Raw genomic sequence first — 19,281 nt, 5'->3', positions numbered from 1 at the left:
GTGCTGAACCCAGCCCTGCCTGGCCCCGGTGACACCGCGCTGTGTGCGCCCTGTGCCCCGCTGCAACGGGGACCGGGGACACCAATGCAGGGGCGGGGCAATGCGGATCAGGCCACGCCCCTCGTGGTAATGGCCACGCCTCCGTCGACAGGCCACGCCCCCTCGCGGTGCACGCCGGGAGCTGTAGTCCGGGCGGGGCCGCAGCGGGCTGGCGGCCGCCATGGCCCAGGGAGCGGCGGCGCTGGCCCCGGCCGCGGTCCCGGCCCTGGTCCTGCTGGTGCTGGCGGCCGCCGCCCGCCCCGCCGCCTCCGCCTGGGACCTGCGGGCGCTGCGCTGCGGCTTCTCGGACGACTGCGAGTGCGGCTTCGGGCCCGACCTGCGCGGTCAGCGGGGCGGCGGGACAGGGGTGGAGCGGGGGGGAAAGGGGGGTCCCTGAGGCGCGGAGCGGCACCCAGCGGTGCCGGGCTGGGTGACAGGGAGGAAGCGGCGCTCGCTGACAACGGGGAGCTCAACCCGAGCCTTGCTTTGCCTTCGCGCAGGTCTGGAGTGCGAGCTGGCCGTGAGCGTGGTGGGGCAGCCGCTGGCGAGGCAGCAGGTGATGGGGGCGATGAGGCAGTTCCTGGCGGAGCAGAACCCGGTGAAGCCGCTGGTGATGTCCTTCCATGGCTCCACCGGCACCGGCAAAACCTACGTGAGCTCCATGCTCATCCGCTACCTGTTCCAGGGAGGGCTCCGCAGCCCCTACGTGCACCAGTTCTCTCCGATCGTGCACTTCCCCCATGCCGAGCACATAGAGCAGTACAAGGTAAGGGATGCCGCACACGGAGCGGTACAAGGTGAGGGATGCCGCACACGGAGCGGTACAAGGTAAGGGATGCCGCACACAGAGCGGTACAAGGTGAGGGATGCCGCACACGGAGCGGTACAAGGTGAGGGATGCCGCACACAGAGCAGTACAAGGTGAGGGATGCCGCACACAGAGCAGTACAAGGTGAGGGATGCCGCACACAGAGCAGTACAAGGTGAGGGATGCCGCACACGGAGCGGTACAAGGTGAGGGATGCCGCACACGGAGCGGTACAAGGTGAGGGATGCCTCCAGCACAGTGCTGCTTGTTTGGGTTTTCTTTGGTTATGTCCTTGCTCCTTGGTGCATCCACACTTGGGCTGTTTCCTGGAGTACAGCAGCAATAAAAGGCCTTTGTTTCACCCTCTCAAACCCCGAGTGAGTGGCTCCACACACTGGCTGAAGGGTCCTCTAGTAACCATGATACACTCCAGCACCGAGTTATCACTTTCATCTTCCCCGCAGCAGTCCTGGCCCTGATCACATTCTCATTCCTTAAATATTTACACAGCCCTTTGAACACACAGACAGAAGTGCTTTGCTTAGATGAAAGGCACTAAAATTCCCCCACTGCTTTCCCAACAGCTTGATGGCTGTCAAAGCCTGCATATCACTGAGGCTTGTAATGCCCTCCTCGCACAGCGAGCAGCTCCTGAGCAGCACCTCTAGGCTCTTGACCGTGCCACTCTGTCTCTTCAAGCTGAGAAGGGGAAATCAAAGTCTGAAGGGTACCTGGCAAACCCTCAGCAGAGCACTTGGTCATTTGGAGTTCTTTGTTGTATTGTGTCCTTGAAGATACGCTTTCAAGAAGGCAAACCACATACTGGGTGCAGTGTTCCTGTTAAGGATAAATGCATGCCCACAGATGACATGAGTGAGTTTGTGTGGGCTGGCATCTACATTGAAGTAACTTCAGCATTTTAAAGAGCCAGAACTCTCCTGGGTCATGGTGTTCCACCAGGATAGGAGCCAGCTAAAAGCACTCAGCAGCTGGGAGCTGTGCTGATGCTCAATGAAAGAGCAGAACGTAGGGAGCTGTAGGAGTAAATCCCCAGCTTTATTTTGCTGCCTGCTGCTTTAAATCCATAATAAAACATCTACAATGGGCTCATAAAGCCCAGAACAGCCACTGTGTGAAACCCACAATACAGGAGGCATTGTGCTGGCTGTTCCTGCTCTGGGGAGGTGGTGCTGTGCAGGGACACACTGTTTTCAGCACCTTCCGCTCTGCTGCCGCTCAGGCCTTGGCTCTGGGGTAGCATGAACTTCCTTTGGCATCTCCTTTCTTATGGCTTGGTGGTATCTTTCCCAGGAAAGCCTGAAGCACTGGATCCAAGGGAACCTGACGCGCTGTGGACGCTCAGCCTTCCTCTTTGACGAGATGGACAAGATGCACCCAGGCTTAATCGACGTGATCCTGCCCTTCCTGGGACCCTCATGGGTTGTGTACGGGACCAACTACCGCAAAGCCATCTTCATCTTCATAAGGTAAGAGAAGCTTCTTCGTGGCATCACAGGGCCTCCCAGCACAGTGTTTCTCCTTTGGGCAGAGATCACACCTCCTTCAGAGCACACACTTGTTCTGCTTTGCCTTCTCCGAGCCTCTAAACATACCAAGAGACAGAGTTTCATTGTGAATACAGACCTGGAGAGCCTGAAAATGTTCTTCTGTCCCTGTTACTTGGCTGCCTTTACAGGAGTCATTTTAGGCCAGGCAGCGGGAGATCCTGGCTTGCCCTTGTGCAGGCTGGAGGGTGTGAGGTGCCACCTCTCTCCTGCAGCACTGTTTTCCTTGGATAGACACTGAACAAGCATCTCCTTCTCATGCAGCAATGCAGGAGGGGAGCAGATCAACGCAATGACACTGGACCTGTGGCGAGCCCGCAAGGACCGGGAGGAGATCAGCCTGCAGGACCTGGAGCCGGCCATCTCCAGAGCCGTCTTTGACAACCCTCACAGTGAGTCCATGGCACAGAGCCCTTCCTGTGGGATCAGAGCCCGGCCCATTGCAGGCAACCACCAATACCATCTGCCACCTCCCAGGCAGCCAGAAAGGGACGAGGGGGTTTTGAGGGAAGGAAACTGCGATTCCCTGGAGGTTTCCTGGCAAAGGGAAGGAATATCCCGGCCTTTCAAGCCAGCAGACCTGTTGCCATGTGCAGCAGAGTTCTTTGGAGACAAGTGTCTGTGGGATGGCAAACAGCACAGCACACTCACCGAACCAAGTGAACCGAGATGTACTGATCCCCACTGCCCTGGTTCTCCTTGCTTTGCCCTTGTCACAGGGAGAAGAGCTTAAATTCAGACTAGCCAAGCTAAATTCCCAACCCCTGGAGAACAAGTGTGTTGGGGGGTGAAGGGGGGGACAACTGATGGGTTCAACTCTCCCTTTGTACAAACCTAAAGCAGATCTGCCTTCAGCAGAGTATTCTAGCTTCACTCAAAGCAGCTCTTTGAACCCCAGAGACTGCAGAGACTCTGAAGGTAAAACCTGTCTCTTCCTTTGCTTTTGCAGGTGGATTCTGGAAATCTGGGATCATCAATGAAAGCCTCATTGATTTTGTTGTGCCCTTCCTCCCACTGAAGCACCACCACGTGAAGCAGTGCGTGATCAGTGAACTGGTCCAGCAAGGCCTCGAAGTGCGGCCAGGTGTTGTGCAGGAGGTGGCTGACAGTATTCCCTACTTCCCGGAAGAGGAGAAAATATTCTCATCAACAGGCTGCAAAACAGTGGCCTCTCGGATCAGCTTTTTCTTGTAGTCACCGGTGATCTTGCTCAGATCCATAGGGAATGGCTGCGGAGCTGCAAAGCAGCAGAGCCCGGGGCTGGCAGGATGAGCAGTGGGAGCTGTGTTCCCTCCTGGCATTCTCCTCCTGAACTCATCCCTCCAGCCCCCAGGATGCAGCTGTGGGACCAAGTGCAAGTGATGTGATTTAATGCACTTTACTGGTGTACCCTTGCCCAGGTGAGGGTGGATCCATCACCCAAGACATCGGTGACAACAAGGGGATGATGCTAAGAGGGTTTGCAGTGTCAGGGAGGTTTGTCCCCCTGCCAGCAGCACCCACTTGCAGCTCTCCCCTCTCCTGGCAGCTATTGATGCCCAACACAGCAAGATTCTGAGCCCATGGAAGAATATCTCTTTCCTACAGCATTTGAACAGGTTTTAAAACTCTCTTAAGGGTGGCTGTGCCTGAGCTCCCTGGTACAATGTGACAGAGCTGACTCCTGCAGCACTGCCTGTGAACACCTTCAGCATTGCAGCAATGGTTTCTTATCCAGGAAGCTTTAGAGCCAGCTTTTTTCCAGCTTCCTTTCACTGTGAATGGTGCTGGTAGGGGCCAGCTTCACCATCAACAAGCGTGAGGGTGGATGTGGGAGATGGAAACACCCCCTTGTCCATCTTTCCGCTAAGGTGCAACGGTTTTCCCTGCTGCAAAGGAGAACAACAACAACCACAAAGACTTCTCACTTGCTTTACCAGCTATGGAAACTTCAGTCCTACCTCCAGGGAAGCCCATGGTGCCAGTAAAGGCTTTGAAAATCACTTTTATTCAGTGATGATTTGTACAGCAGGCTGAGAGCTGGTGCTGGGAGCTGCTGAGCCTCCTGCACACCCTTCTGCTGGTCAGATCTTGCAGGCTTTGGCTGGGTCAGTGTCCACTTCCAACAGGGGACCTGAGGACAATGTAGAGAGGATGATCAGTGCTCCATGCTGCAGAGCATGGGATGCACAGCGCCACTGGCCTTTCCCCAGATTTTAATCTGCTCTGTGCAGTCAGTTACGGGAGAAGATGTCAGAGGAGCCAGAATCATTCACTAAGAATAAACTACCCAAGGGATGGGGACAGGGACACTTCCCAGCGTTCCCAGTGCTCTGCTCAGGCCCTGCACTGCAGTGAGCTGCCAGCAGCTGGGACCATTCCAGCTGCAGGGACAGTGATTTTAGACACCACCCAAATGCTGCCCGAGAGCTGGTGCTTTAGATACCACCAGAATTCTGCCTCTTCCGGAGCTGTTACCAATTTCTAATTTTAAAATAGAATCTTTAATGAAATAAATAATCCTTTACCTGGATTCCTCACTTGGAAGGTTTCAGCTGCATGGGAACAGCTGCTGGATGCAATGGGACTCTGGGGATTTAGCAGCACAGTACAGATGCTCTCCAGTTTGGTAGCTGGAAACAAGAGCGTGGCCTGTTCCCAGGGAGGAGGTGAGGCAGCAGCAGCTGGGCCACATGCCCTCTGCAGAGGAGCCAGCGTTGGTGCAGGAGGGACACTGGGGCTCTGGGTCCCAGCAGCGCTTCTCACCCGCTGCAGAACACATCTGCGGGTGCACAGCAGGAGGTGGGAGCCGTGTGACCGGTGCGTGCCTGTGCTGGGGCTCCTTTACCCTCTGTGGATCCAGGCTCTCAAACAGCAAGGTGATGGCTTCCTCCCACCGGCCACAGGAGCAGAAGCCCAGCTGCAGAGAGGGAAAGAGCCGTGAGGGAAACCCAGAGACACGCTGGGGAACACCGAGCCCTGGGAGCAAGCAGCGCGGGCAGCGCCAGCGCGACCCGAGGCTGGAGGGTACCCAGGGGACGAGGGGCCGCGTTCCCCAGCAGCGGGGGCAGCCCCGGCACTTACTGCTCCTGCCCCGCACAACCGCGGGCAGGGACCGCGCTGCTCCCGGGACGCTCCGCACGCACCACCGGGGCCCCGGCACCCTTCTCCTCTCCTCGCCTTCCCCCGGCGCTCGGCCGGTACCGCCGCAAGGAGCCGGCTCCATCCCGCCTGAGCGAGCACCCCCAGTGCCCCCACCGGGCTGCCCCGGCACCGAACCGCGGCTTTAACCGAGGGCGGGCGGAGCTCGGCCCGCCCCAAGGCCCGGGCCCGCCCCGCTGCCCGCAACCAGGATGGCGGCGCTGCCCGTAACCAAGATGGCGGGGAGGAGACGCCGCCTATTGGTTGCGGGCTGAAGTGACGTCACGGGGAGGATGCAGGCCAAGTGATGGCGGCGGGAGCGCGCGTCGTGGTGGGATCGGAGGGAGCACCAGGGTGAAGGGATCGGGATGAGGAGAGCGGGATCAGGGGATCGGGATGAAGGCATTGGAATGAGGGGATTGGGATGAAGAGAGCGGGATCAGGAGATCGGGATAAAGGGATCGGGATGGGGAGAGGGGGATCAGGACAGCGGGGTAAGGGGAGCACCGGGGTACCGGGAGGGTGGACCCAGCCAGCCGATGGGAGTTCGGGGCTGAGGCAATGGAAACCGAGGGGCATCGGGGCTGTGAGGGGCAGGGTGCGGGGTGCCGGTGCGATGATGCCCCAGGCCCAGCCCGGCTGACCCCTGCGGTGCAGGGGGCCGGCTTGGGCAACCACTCGGGACGCGGCACAGCGTGGCCATGGCGGTGCTGGAGCGGTGCCCGACGGGTAGCGGGGGGACAGGCGGTCCTGCGCTGGTGTGGTGCTGGCCACGGCTCACGGCTTGGAGCTGGTGCTGCTCGAGCCGCGGCACTCCATGAACCTCAATGGGGTCAGCGTGGCCAGAGCGGGTGAATGGCTCCATCACCCGGAGCCTGCAGGGACAGCCCCGCTGTGCCCGTGCCATGCGTGCAGGGTGTCCTGGTGTGTCTCCCCTCATCGCTGGGTTCTGTTGCTGTTTCCATAGCTGAGAGCTGCAGCCTCCTTCCCCAAGACATTGATCTGGTTCATGACAGCCTGGACAAGGCCCTGGGCAAGGTGGTGATCAGGCTGGGGGCAGCGCGATGTGTGGAGTGTCCACAGCTCTGGGTGCGTGTGCTCTGCCTTGGGAACAGGGATTAGGATAGGATCAGGTGTAAGGGCCCCATGACCATTGACCTTTGGCCTCTGACCCCATGACATCTCTGACGCAAAGTGTCTGACCTCATAACCCTTGACCTCTGACCCTGTGACCTTTTTCTTTGACCGTGTAACAGATTGACCTTTGGCCCTAGTGACCTTTTAATCCCAGGGACCTTTAACCTATGACCTTTCCCCTTTAACCCCAGTGAACTTTGACCTTTGATATGTGAACTTTTTGTCTTGTGCCTGTGACCCTTTTGACCTCTGACCCCGGTGACCTTTTACTCCTTGACCTCACAACCATTGACTCCCATCACCTCTCGACCTTTGTGGCCTGTGACCTTTTGATCTTTGTCACCTTTGACCTTGTGACCTATTGACACTGTCATTTTTGACCTTTTACCCATTACCTTTCAACCTTTACCCTCATTACCTTCTGACCTTTAACCCCTTGACCTCTGGTTTTTGGCCCTGCCATACCCTTGCAGACACCAGAACCATTCCCAGTCCCACCCCCCCATCCCTGTTGTTCCCATCCCTCCATCCCAGCTGTTCCCATCCCTCCATCCCGGCTGTTCCCATCCCCCCATCCCTGCTGTTCCCATCCCTCCATCCCAGCTGTTCCCATCCCTCCATCCCGGCTGTTCCCATCCCCCCATCCCTGCTGTTCCCATCCCTCCATCCCGGCTGTTCCCATCCCTCCATCCCAGCTGTTCCCATCCCTCCATCCCAGCTGTTCCCATCCCTCCATCCCGGCTGTTCCCATCCCTCCATCCCAGCTGCTCCCAGCCAGCCCCAGGCTGCCGAACGCACACGGGCACCGCAGCCCCCAGCTGGGACCATTCCCTCCTTCCCCACGCAATCAGAGACCCCAGGATCCTGCTGGGGGGTCTCTTACACACTAACATTGGGGTTTCTCCTTCTCTCCCAAGGGAACACAACGGGGTCCAATCCTGCATCAGCGCTTTGCACTCAATGTGAGTGGCCCTGGGTGGAAGGAGATCACTCCTGCCCCCACCTCAGTGCATGGCTCCTTGTGCCCCCGTTCCTCTTCCCCCACACAAGTCCCTGCTCCCTTTCCTCTCCCCCTTTTCCCTCTCCCTTCCTTCCCTCTGCTTCCCCAAGGGCTGATGTCAGCTTGGCTGCAGTGAAGGACACGGAAACAATCAGCTGGAGCGGCTCTGCCAGGCCTGGCAGGAGCCTGGGATCTCGGCACAGCCCAGCAAAACCTCTTCCAACATCATGTTTCTTGGAGCAGACACTCAAATCCACTGGAAAACACGAGGAGCTGCTCCCCCCCGCCAGCCCCATGCCCGGCACTGCCCCCTTGCCTCTCTGAGCCCCTCCATCTCCCTCCTCCTCCCCAGGAGATGACCCTGCTGCAGGTCGGCATCTGACGGCCAGAGGATGCGGTGCTGGTGCCCAGCTCCGTTCAGCGCCATGGAGCAGGAGAGGCTGGAGCAGGGCCTGGCCAAGGCAGTGACTTGGCTGCTGGAGCACATCCTGCGGGGCACAGTGCCCATAGGGGACGGGGCTGATGTGAGCCCTGAGGACCTCATGGCCAGGGCGCTGTGGGTGAATCAGTGCTGGTCCCACAGACCTCGAACCCCTCACCCCTGGCTCCCTGCTCCTGCCTCTCTCTGTGCTGCCTGCAGAACTGGGGCTGTCCCTGGCTCTGCAGCTCCATTCCATGATCCCAGCCCTGTTCCACCAGCACAGGCTGGAGGGAACCTTCCAGTGGAAAGCGATGGGAGCGACTTCCACACGGTCCAAACCGTTTCATCTTTGTTGAGAAACCATAGCAAACATCAGTTGCTTGGGATTTCATCATTGCTGCAGCAAGTCTCAGGGCTGCGTTCGTAGGTTTTGGGTTAGATGTTTTAAACCAAACCCCGGGAGCTTCCAACTTGAGCGCCTGCTCCTCCTCATCGACCTGTTACAGGTCTCATGTGGAAGGAGCAACCCATTACCACCATGGTGTCCCAAAGCCCCGGGCTCTACCCACACATCCTGCCCATCCTGTGGCTGCACTGAGCTCCTCACCTGCATCCCAATGGATACTGGAGGCCTTTCTGGGCCACATGTACCCCAGGCAGCTCTGGTTCCTTACTGCACCCAGCTCCCATAGCTTTGGGGCTACCTGTGACCAGGGGACAAGCAGGGCACAGACATGTCCTGTGCCTGCACTGGCTGGGTCCCTGTGGTTTGCAGGCCATGCACGCGGCCGTCTCCTCCCTGTTTTCCATTAGATCCATGCAGATCTCCAGGTCCCATGTCATCTGGAGCTGGCTTTCCTTCAGGAGGTCCCTGCTGTAGCTGTTTCAGCTGCCCCCAATGATGTTCTCATGCACCACGTTTGGTGGTCTCGAACATCCCGCTTTGGGTCTTGGCTACTGAGGCTTCCCCCTCCCACTCCATCGCCTTCCTGTCAAGGTGTGGGGAGAAGAGGGGTGAACCCCAGCATCTCCAGGAGGCGGGTGGGGAGCTCACACCTCCGCAGCACACCCAGACCATGCCTTGCTGCAGTGTCTTTAAGGAACCTGCTCCTCCAGCCCAGAAACCCCTGTTTCCAGCCCAACATCTCCCTGCTGCAGAGCTGTTTAGCACCAAACAAGCCTTGGAAAGTGAATGCCCTCATGCAGAGCTGGCCACGAAGGTGACAGATGCTGGAGCGCAGCACCGGTGCACCCCCCGGTGCAGTCCCAAGGCCAAACCTAGCGCCAGTGATGGAGATGGTTTCAATCGGCGTTCCCATGGGAGAGTCCAGCTCTGCGGAGCTGCCACCCTCATCCCCAGGGAGAGCTCCAGCCTCCTTCTCCCTCCCTTTCCCCGTTACAGATTTAATTCCCAAAGCAATTCCCATCCTGGGGAACACCAAGGTGACCCCATTGGACATTAATGGGGGCAGAGCTCACACAGCCTGCTTTAATCCTCCCTGGGCTTCAGCCCAGGCACAGCACAGGCAAGGGATGAGCCCGCTCAGCAGCAGGAGGCCACATGTGCCCCCATGGGAGCCAGCCCCCAGCCCCAAAAACACTCCCCAATGTCCAAGCTGGGAGACAGCGGCGTTGGCATCATCCGGAGTCTTGCCCTCAGCAGAGCTGGAGCACAGCGCTCCGTTGGGAAGGGGCTCTCCATGGAGCAAACCCTGCCTCGGGTGGATTCCGCACCTCCAGATGCGCAGAGCCCTGAGGATGGGTCCAGCAGCAGCTCCCGGGCAGGAGCGGGGAGGATGAGGCCGCCGGTGCTCCCGGCTGGATCAGGATCCATCCCTGTGAGGTGAGGACATGGACAGGAGCGGCCAGGGCAGCCCCACGCCCTCTCGCCTGCAGCACAGGCAGCGGGGGGGCCGTTTCCAGCCTGCCCCGGTCTGGCTGCTCCCAGGGCAGGAGCTGCTGCCAGCACAAGCAGCCTCAGGCAGGGAACGTCTGACCCGGGTTAACCGTGGCGGTGCTGAGCGCTCGCACAGACGCAGCCCCAGCAAGACGCGCTTTGGGGGGGGGAACAGGCAGTGATGGGGTGAAGCTTCCCCTGCAGATGCCCCCAGCTCCCTCCATGTGAGGGTGACCTGCAGGAGGTTGTCCCTGCATCACTTCAGGGGGAGCAGCAGGACCTGGTCCCCTCCAGCCCAGCATCTCCACCCCTTTCCCTGCCTGGAAAAGGTCTCATCTGTTCCCCAACGCTTTGTGATGGGCAGAGCTGCTGCCACATGATGAAACCAAACATCTGGGACACATCTGAACGCAGGGAGACGCTTCCCAACCACTCCATCCCCATTCGCATCCCCATCCCAGTGCCTCCCTCACCATCAGAGCTCATCGCGGGCGGTGGAGCGGAGGTAACTGGTGCCACCCCGTGGGTCCCTCAGGGTCTTGTGTGAACCAGCCCATTCGGTCTTCTTGGCATCATCATCCCAGATGGTGGAGGTCTCGGTGTCGCTCAGCCAGTTGCTTTCCCCAGCGTAGTGGGTGGGATAAACCAAGAGGGGATGAGCCGAAAACACCCGCAGGTCCCGGGGGGAGAAGTGCCTCTTGTAATCCTCACTGGGGAAAGCGGAGCCGAGAGGAGGAATTGGCTCAAAGAGCATGGCCAGGGGAGAAAAAGGGCTGGGAAAAAGCCCACCGAGCACACAGGGTGTGGGGCTGGTGATGGGGAGGGACATGGGGAACCGGGGATGGGGTCTGGGAGCTGCCTGTGCCACTGGTGCCTGGCTGGGGAGGGCCCATGGAGGGGATGGGAGCAGCCCCAGTGCACGGGGCCAGCCTGGGCACGAAGGGGTTCTCTGGCTCAGCGTCCCATGGGCAAGCATGGGGCACTCAGCTGCTCCTGGCTCACATCCACAGCTCTAATCCACCCCTCCGCGCACCTCCAGCCTCCCCTCACACTCCCGATCCCTCTGTTCTGCTCTGTATTCCAGCCCCACTCTGCCCCAGGACACCATCCACCAGCACTCAGCCACCCCCCAGACACAGGAGGTGCCCCAAGGTGGGGCTGAAACCCACAACCAGGGGCAGGGAACCACATAACCCCCCCAGTACCAGGGTGCAAGGGGCTGCTCCCCCCTTGCCATGGTCCAAGCCCCCTGTGCAGCGCCAAAACCGAGCCCCAGCTCCATCCCATCCCTGCGCTGGCTGGGGGCCATTTTCCAGCGGCGGCCGGGGGGGAATGAGCTCATGCTGCAGATGTTTTCCTCCAGCATGAGTAACGCTGGAGCGGGGGGGGACGGGTGATGTCTGAGAAGAAACACATGGCCAGCACTCCATGGCTCTCCATCAGCGCCCCATGGCTCTCCATCAGCGCCCCATGGCTCTCCATCAGCGCCCCATGGCTCCCCATCACACCCCACACTCCTTACTTGGGGTGCCTGTCGTACATGATGGGCAGGAACTCATCCACCGGCAGCATCTTGGACAGGGGCTCAGCATCCAGCAGCTTCTGTGCCCCACGGCGGGAGATGGCGTAGGCCAGTGTCCAGTACGAGTACCCGGCCACCACCAGGTTCCGCACGCCCTGCACGGGCTCCTCATCCTCTGCATTCACCTGCTTCCTCCCCAGGTAGCTGCAGGGGGGGGCACTGAGCAGTGAGACCCAGCCCTGGGGACCCCCATCCTGCCTCCTCCCCATGTCCCCATCACCCACATGAGGTCCCAGTCCTGCTGTGCCCCATCCAGCTCCTCCATGAGGCGCCGCAGCCGTGCCGGGAAGGCGGCCTCGAAGCGGACGTCGTCCTCGAACACCACCGAGCGCTCCAGGCCCCGGGATGCGATCTGTGGGGAGGGGGCAGAGGGGCAAACCCCCCCCAGCACCACGCTGGGTCCATTCGCCCTGCATCTCCCTCGGTCCTGCAGGGACCTGGTGATGCTCGCGGGGTCCCTGCCCCATGCGGGTGGCTCTTAGGGCCCCCGCCATGTCCCCGTACCTCCTTCCAGATGTTGTAGTGGCTGAGGAAGCAGCCGACCTCACCCTTGGTGAGCGTGCGTCCGGAGAAGGGGTCGTAGTAGCCAGGGAGCAAGTCCACCCCCAGCACCTTGATGTCGCTGCTGTTGAGGGCGCTGCAAGGCAAGGGCTGCATCAGCAAAGGTGTGATCCCCCCCCAAGTCACCCCATGGTGACAGCGGGAGGTGGCCGAGCAGGGACATGTCCCCTCCTGGTCACCTCCCATCCACAGCATCCACCACGCGTGGGGCAATCTCCAGCTCCCGCAGGGATGCCAGCATCCGCCGGCGCCGGTCCGGCCGCCGCACGAGGTTGATGAGGAAGATCTGGGGAGGAAGAGGAGACACCAACAAGGGGCTACGCTTCACCAAGGAGCGGGGGACAAGGGGTTCGGCCGAAGCCTGTGGTGGGCTTTGCCAGAGAGGGACAGACATGGGGACATGGGGGGGTCCTTTGGGCACTTACTTCATCAAAGCCCATTTTTGTGAGTGGCTTGGGGAGGAGGGAGATGTGCCTGGAGCGCTGCATGGGGGGGCCATCCACTGCGGAGAGAGGGGACACCCCTTCGGTCCAGCCCAGACATCCCTGACCAGGAACCAGGTCCTTGTCACAGCCTGGGGATGGGGACACCCCCAGGACCCCACCACCCACAGATGCTCACCCACGGATGCTCACCCACGGATGCTCACCCATAGCCTCCAGTGTGAGATGCACAAAGTTGGCACGTTCATCCTCCTGTGTCTGATGAGCCTTCACGGGGACATTGATGTAGCCGAAGCGCTGCTGGTTGCACACATGGACATCGGCGCCTGCCACATGCGATGGGTGAGCACCACAGCCCCCCCCAGTACCCCCTGCCCTGCCCCAGCACCCCTCAATCCCCACCGGCCGCCTGGCAGGAGTATGCGAAGACGATGATGTCGTCGAAGGCCCAGGTGTAGTTGGGATGGGGAGGGTAGAAAGCCAACCGCGACGTCTCCTCCTTCCGCAGGTCGATCAGGAAGGTGCCGTAGACCATGGGGACAGAGAAGCAGCCCAGCCGCTGCCGGTTCTTGGTGGGGAAGTAGTCAGCCGTGCGGCGGTAGTACCCCTGTGGCACACGGTGTGATGTCCATGTGGTGGGGGGCACTTCCACCATTGCAGGTCCCCTTCCCCATGGCTCTCTAGGGCTGTACCTGGGGTGTGATGCCGCACCAGAAGTTGGAGTAGAAGGTCTGCGAGTCCAGCATCGGGGCTACCACAGACTTGTTCTGTGCCATGAGAAACCTGAGGGTCTGGTTGTTGGTCAGGATGATGTCGGTGTCCACAAACTGGGGGAACAGCGCAGGTCTTGGAGGTGCGGGGATGCCCACATCGGCCCCTGCCCCATGGTGCCCCATGGCCCTTACCAGGATGTAGTCTGCTCGCTGCTCCCGGGCGTAGGTGAGAGCCTCCTGCTTCAGCCTCATCAGGTTTTCATAGCGCTGATCGCTCCAGTGCTTGGGTCCGAGCTCATCGGGGTAGGAGCTGGATGGGGGGAGGCAGAGATTGGCCCCATGCACTGGGAACACAGACTCAGTGCACGCCCCAGCTCCGCCTTGTGCCTGCATCCCATGGTAGGGAATGGGATCAGCTCCCCCCCAGCCTCACCTGGGCTCCTCCTGCACCTTCCATGCCACCGAGTGGTATTCGCTGCCCACAGCACCCAGCCACTCCTGCAGCATCGCTGTCGTGTTGTCCGAGTTGTGGTCTGACGCGCACCTGCGGACACGACATCAGCCTCTGAGGATCCCCCAAGGGACAACCACGGCCCCCTCCTGCACTCGGAGCTTCCCTGGGGAGAAGAGGCCGAGCCGGTGACGGAATCGCTTGGGAACGTAACGTGTAATTTGGAGGGACAGAGGCTGCGCTGGCAGGAGGAGGAACAGGAGCAGGAATGGGTCATTTCTGCCTGGTGCTGGAGCTCTCACCCCTCATCCCTGCAGCCCAAAGCAGCCTCCATGGCTGCCCACCACAAACAGCATCGGGGCACAGCAGCATCACCTCCCCAGCCCTGTACCCCACGGCACCGTCAGACACAGAAAAGACCCCAACAAACAGCAACCCCCCCTTCCCAAGCCTTCCCTTGCCATGTGCAGCCGCCATCCCCTGCCCTCCCACCCAACCTCACAGCGATGCTCGCAGAGGCCCCAACACAAACAGGGCTGAGCCCCACGTTGCAGTGGGGCAGACCCCAAGTCCCCATCTTGTCCAGATCTGTCAAAGAGCCCCAGGGCTGCCCCCCCTGAACTGGTGTCACGGGGACTCCCTGGGACACAAGGGACAAGGCAGGACCTGCCCCCCCCAAAAGGCCCCTGTGCCCTGGGGCTCTGCTGTCCTTGCCCCAGTCCGGACCCCCCACAACAGCCGCTGCCCCCCACAAAACAGAAAGTTTCCAACGAACTCAGACGGCGGCAGCGGAGCCGGGACACAGAGGAGGGACGGGGGCTGCTTCCAGCCACCCCCCGCACCGTAAAAGGGGGGTTTAGGGGGTGCCATTGGGGAAGAACCCCACCAGCCCCACAGCTTCAGCAGGGAAAGGTTGGGTCCTGCCCCCTCGCTGTGGGGCAGCGCCAGCCCCTCCCGGGTCCCTGCTGGGTCCCACACCCGCGGCAGAGCCGGCCCCCGCTCCTCGGGACTGGGGGATGTCACCACCAGAGTCCCTGCTCCTCCTGGAGCCCCCATTCCCCAGGGTCCCCATTCCCGCCCAGGACCCTGTCCTCCCAGTTCTCTGTTCCCCCCATCCAGGCCCCTATTACTCCAAGACCACCCCGAGCCCTCCCCCTCTCCCCAGCTCCCAGTTCCCTCCCCTACATCGCCCTTTGGGTCCCCACCAGCCCCTGCTCCCCATTCCTCCCATTACCCCCCGTATTCCCCAGCACCCCCGTCCCCCGCTCTCATCCCCATTCCCGGGGCTCCCCGTTACCCCGGTTCCCCATGACCCCGGCTCCCCCGGGGCTCCCCCTATTGCCCCCCATTCCCCTCCTCTGCAGGCCCCCCCGGTTCCTCACCACAGGGCGATGCTCCCCGCGGGATAGTCCAAGCGCTCCAGCGCTCCCAGGCAGTGCGGCAGCGAGTGCTGCGCGTTGCGGGCCAGGAGGGCGAGCACCACCCGCGGCGGGGCCGACCCGGACCCGCTGCCGGTGCCGCTACCGGTAGCGGTACCGGTGCCCAGCACCAGCAGCAACAGGGAGCAAAGCGGCCCCATGGCGGCGGCGGGCGGGGAAGGGGCGGGCTGAGACCCGCCGCGCTCAGCGCACCCCCCGCCCCTTGGCCCGGCCCCGCCGCGAGCCCCGGGGGCGGGTTTGGGTCGGGTTTCGTTCAATAAAGCTGATACCGGTAAAAAGAACCCGCAGAGCCCATGGGCGGGGGGCGGGAGTACGGAGGGGTGGGGTGGGGTACCCCCAGTGTCCCCCCCCACTGCCAAAGTGCTCCTGGGCATCCCCGTGTGCCCCCTGACAGCTCCGGGTCCTGCTGCGCCCAGCATGGCAAGGGCAGTGGACGGGTGGGCAAGAGGGTGAGGGGCTCATAGCAATGGGGGGATCATGGCCAGGGGGGATCATGGCCAAGGGGGCTGGCGGCTGGATGGGGCCTGTGGCCAGGGTGAGTCGTGGCCGGGTGTGCTCTCAGCTCAGCCCCATCACAAGCCCACCCCACCAAGCCGCGTCCCCACCAGGCCAACCCATGTCTGACCGTGGGCACTCCTCCAGGCATGCCTGCAACGTGTCCAGAGCCCTGGGGCCTGTGGGACGTTCGGCCACAACCGCGGGTGAACCACCCAGTCCCTAAAAGAGCTCCGGGAGCGGGCACAGCCTGGAGGAGGCCTCGTCCTGTGGAACAAGAACACCCCAGGGTGCCGGGCACCCCCTGATGCAGTGGCACTGGGGTGCTGGTGAGGCTCCTGTGCCATGAGGCTCCTGTGCATGGCCAGACCTGCACCCACCGGCAGCGGGATGAGGGTCTGGCCGGGCGGATGTTCCCGGTGGATCCCCACATCCCCTCGTTCCTTGGGAACCGGCGGGAAGAGCCCAGCTGAGTGCAACAGGCGGGTGATGGACGGTGCAGCAGCACCTGAAAGAAGCAACAGAGAGAGTGGGGGGACACGGGGAGCCCTGCAGGGGGGAAGGACGCTGTTTGCAGCGCAGCTCGGGCAAGCATTCAGGGACGGGCTCCGTGCCAGGGCCGCTGAGCGCTCCCCGTGGTGCGGAGGAGCTGCGGGAGGGAGCAGGAGCCGGAGTCCTCCCGTGCCCGGACCCCCCCGGCCGGGGGCAGCCCCGCTCCGCTCCGCAGGGAAGGGATTAAACCGGGGGATGCCGCGGAGCCCTGGTCCGGCCCCGTCCCGCGGGGACACCCCCCCCGCATCGCCCCACCCCGCAGCGCGGCCCAGCTGCGGCCGCTGCTGCCACCTCCCGGCGCGGTGCGGGGAAGCCGGGGCTCAGGGGGCTGGATCTGAGCCCCGTGCGCCCGCATCCCTCTGTCCCTGCCCCAGTTCATCCCCGCATCCCTGCAGCCCTTCTCCCCTACATCCCTGTGTCCCCACATCTCCACGTCCGTCCATCCCTGGATCCTCTCCTGGGGCTCACAGCCCTGCCCTCAGCCCCTGGGAAGGGCACAGAGGGATTTCAGCACTGGATTTTCAAGGCCTGGATCCCAGAAAGGCCAAGCAGAGCAGGTCCCAGCCTGCAGACAGGGATGAAACCCTGCAGAGCCCTTGATACCCAGCATCACACTGGGACAGGGAGAACCCGAGCTTGGATGTGCCCTGGTCCAGGCTGGGGCCAGCCCTGAAATGTTGCTCTGTGAGCAAGAGTAAAACCACTGCCAGCAATTCCCCCTCCTTGTGTGCTCATCCCCACTGTCCCCTCCCCAGGGATGCAGCATCCCTGGCCTGGCACGGTTCAGCCACCATTCCTGGACACACCAACACTCCCTGGCCATGGGCTCAGGAACAGGAGCGGGACAGGACTGCCCTGTCCACAGCTCCACTACCCCGAGGCAGGCAGAGAAAGGAGGTGCCACCACTGACTCTGACATGGGGAAACTGAGGCACAGGCCGGCAAAACATGCAGTGCAGAGATGGGCTGGGACTGGCTCAGGATGGAGCCTCAGAGCTCGCTGTGATCCTGTATAAGCAGCTTTGGCCATGCAATGGAAAGCACCCCACCAGCAAGCCTGGGGAGAAGGGGGATGTGGAGATTACCACTGTGTAGTCCTTGGGGTGACCCTCTTGGCTCAGCACCTCCATCCCATCACTCTGCTAGCACAGGGCTGTGGCAGCCACCGTGTCCCAGGAGCAGGGCTGGCAGGCGGGTGGCAGGTCCCCACAGTGCCCACGGTGTCCCCATGGGGCTCAGGCCATCCCCACAGCTCCACGCGCCCATGGTGATTCCTGTAACACAGAGCCAACATTGAGCCCAACAGCATCCCTCCTGGAAAACCACCTTCCCATCCCCCTGGAACCTGCACAGCATTTACAGCAGGATTATTCCCTCTTTTTGTACAGGAAAAGAATTGCTTTTGGAGGCAGGGTTGAGGTTTGGCCACCTCCTGCCTCTCTCCACCACTTCTTTGGAATTCTCTTTCCAACCTTCGAAAAGCTCCGGGTTCCTGAAGCGTCTCATTTCTCTGCTTTAAAAGGCGTGGTTGCAAAAAGCAAATGTATAAAGATATTTCTATGTAAGTATAACTGCAGTGATCCTGTGTCTATGTGCATAGCCAGGGGCTGGGACATCTCTTCTGGCCACCAACAACCTTTATTAAGCTTATTTCACAAGACCAAGCAATGCCGGGGCTGCCCAGGTCTGTGATGCCCTCAAGGGTCCCCATTCCCATGCTATGGCGCTGCCGGAGTGACACCGTCCCCTCCGGACAATGCCCCACCTCATCCAGCATCGCAGCCCCAGCCCAGTCCCCAGGTGGGGAAACTGAGGCACAGAGCCCACAGAGCCCCCCTGGACCCAGTGCCCATAACCCCACTATGCTCCCTGTCCTGGAGCCCCTCATCCCGAGCCAGTCCAGCCGTTCCAGCTGTTTTTGCCTCCCTCCAGCTGTTGGGTAACTCAGCACTCCCCTCCCAGCTGGGTTTTCCTTCCAGGTCTCTGTTAAACCCATTGCATCTCAGGCGCCGCGCTGCCTTCCTCCTCATCGGGCTGCTTCCGCAGGCAAGAACTATGGATCTTCCCATCTGGAAAAATTCAGGGGGATTTGGGCCATCTTGGGGGGATTTTGACCATCCTCGAGGGGATTATGGCCACCGGGGGAGATCTTGGCCCACCCAAGAGGTGTGCTGGCAGAGGAGCTGGAGGCCAGCAGGAGCAGCATCCCCATCCCGGCTGCTGGAGATGGGGACGTCCGTGCCACTGTAAATGGGGCAGGGACACGTCGCCAGCGCAGGGACCCACTGGGCTGCATCTCCCCTGCTCCTCGGCTCATTGGGGTGTTCCTGGTGGGCTGTGAACATCCCGGAGGGAGAAACCTCCTCTGGGATCCGTGTTGGGAGCAGGGAGCTGAGGGATGCAGGATGCTCTGCTCCACTTGCAAGGCACCGCTGTGCTTGGAGCCACCTTCAAGCTAAGCCCTGACCCTCGCGGGTGGCACAACCAGCTCAGCACCAGAATGGTCCCCTTTCTCCCCAGGCTGGACCATACCTGTTGGCATCAGAGCCAGCGGTGCCCAGAGCCAGCGTGACCCAGCTCTGGGGGTCAGAAGGACCCCAGGCACCCTTAGCTCTGGGAGCATGCAGAGAGATGCCTCAGCAAGGGGAAACTGAGGCAGGAGACAGACCCAACACTGGCCATGGAGACAACAGGGACAAGCGGGACAGCAGGGAAAATTTTCCATCCTCACCGGTGGCAGAGGGGATGGATCCCTCCCAACACACTGACCCATGCTCTCCCATCCCCTCCATGCCTCCCTCCTCTCCCCTCAGCGATGCTGACGGTCGATCCCGGTCCCAACCCAGGGCAGCTGTGATTGAAGACAAAGCTGTCCCCTTCGGCACAATACCCCTCTGTGTCCCCCCCCAGATGCTGACCGCTGGGGTGGGCAGCGGCCGGGCTGGAGGGGCCGTGCCAGGCCCCCGCTGGCAGGGACAATGTTGGCAGTGATGGAGAGTAGGTATTTCAAAGGGTTTTGTTTTCGGGTTGACCCGCCGAGCCGATGTGACCCTGCAGC

General features: G+C 61.4%; 3 protein-coding genes and 1 long non-coding RNA gene across 4 annotated transcripts; 2 read left to right on the top strand and 2 right to left on the bottom strand.

Annotated features, from left to right (window-relative positions):
* Positions 1–306: 306 nt before the first annotated feature.
* TOR2A (torsin family 2 member A) lies at positions 307–3,616 on the top strand. The gene is made up of 5 exons (XM_080630545.1): positions 307–383; positions 540–805; positions 2,159–2,334; positions 2,677–2,804; positions 3,362–3,616. Exons 2-5 carry the CDS (start codon positions 599–601, stop codon positions 3,604–3,606), a joined length of 756 nt encoding a protein of 251 aa, XP_080486671.1. The 5' UTR covers positions 307–383; positions 540–598; the 3' UTR covers positions 3,607–3,616.
* An 802-nt stretch (positions 3,617–4,418) lies between these two features.
* Positions 4,419–5,616, bottom strand: LOC308227725. Its single transcript, XR_013958126.1, has 3 exons — positions 5,476–5,616; positions 4,920–5,311; positions 4,419–4,525 (listed from the first exon to the last, which is right to left on the bottom strand). It is a non-coding gene; the product is annotated as an uncharacterized lncRNA (long non-coding RNA).
* Positions 5,617–5,744: 128 nt separating this feature from the next.
* Positions 5,745–8,970, top strand: PTRH1 (peptidyl-tRNA hydrolase 1 homolog; the record flags this gene model as incomplete). Its single annotated transcript, XM_080630377.1, has 5 exons — positions 5,745–5,795; positions 6,266–6,383; positions 6,500–6,621; positions 8,059–8,229; positions 8,866–8,970. 5 exons carry the CDS (start codon positions 5,745–5,747, stop codon positions 8,968–8,970), a joined length of 567 nt encoding a protein of 188 aa, XP_080486503.1.
* Positions 8,971–10,462: 1,492 nt separating this feature from the next.
* On the bottom strand, positions 10,463–16,578 carry CERCAM (cerebral endothelial cell adhesion molecule; the record flags this gene model as incomplete). Its single annotated transcript, XM_080630376.1, has 14 exons — positions 10,463–10,697; positions 11,510–11,713; positions 11,794–11,921; positions 12,074–12,206; positions 12,310–12,416; positions 12,556–12,632; positions 12,780–12,899; positions 12,976–13,180; positions 13,266–13,400; positions 13,479–13,596; positions 13,720–13,830; positions 15,120–15,438; positions 16,042–16,179; positions 16,275–16,578. The coding sequence occupies 14 exons, from the start codon at positions 16,576–16,578 to the stop codon at positions 10,463–10,465; spliced, it is 2,334 nt and encodes a 777-aa protein (XP_080486502.1).
* Positions 16,579–19,281: the final 2,703 nt, after the last annotated feature.

The sequence above is a fragment of the Psittacula echo genome (assembly GCF_963264785.1).
Source record: "Psittacula echo genome assembly, chromosome: 16".
Lineage (NCBI taxonomy): Eukaryota > Metazoa > Chordata > Aves > Psittaciformes > Psittacidae > Psittacula > Psittacula echo.
This window is presented reverse-complemented; position numbering and strand designations above follow the sequence as displayed.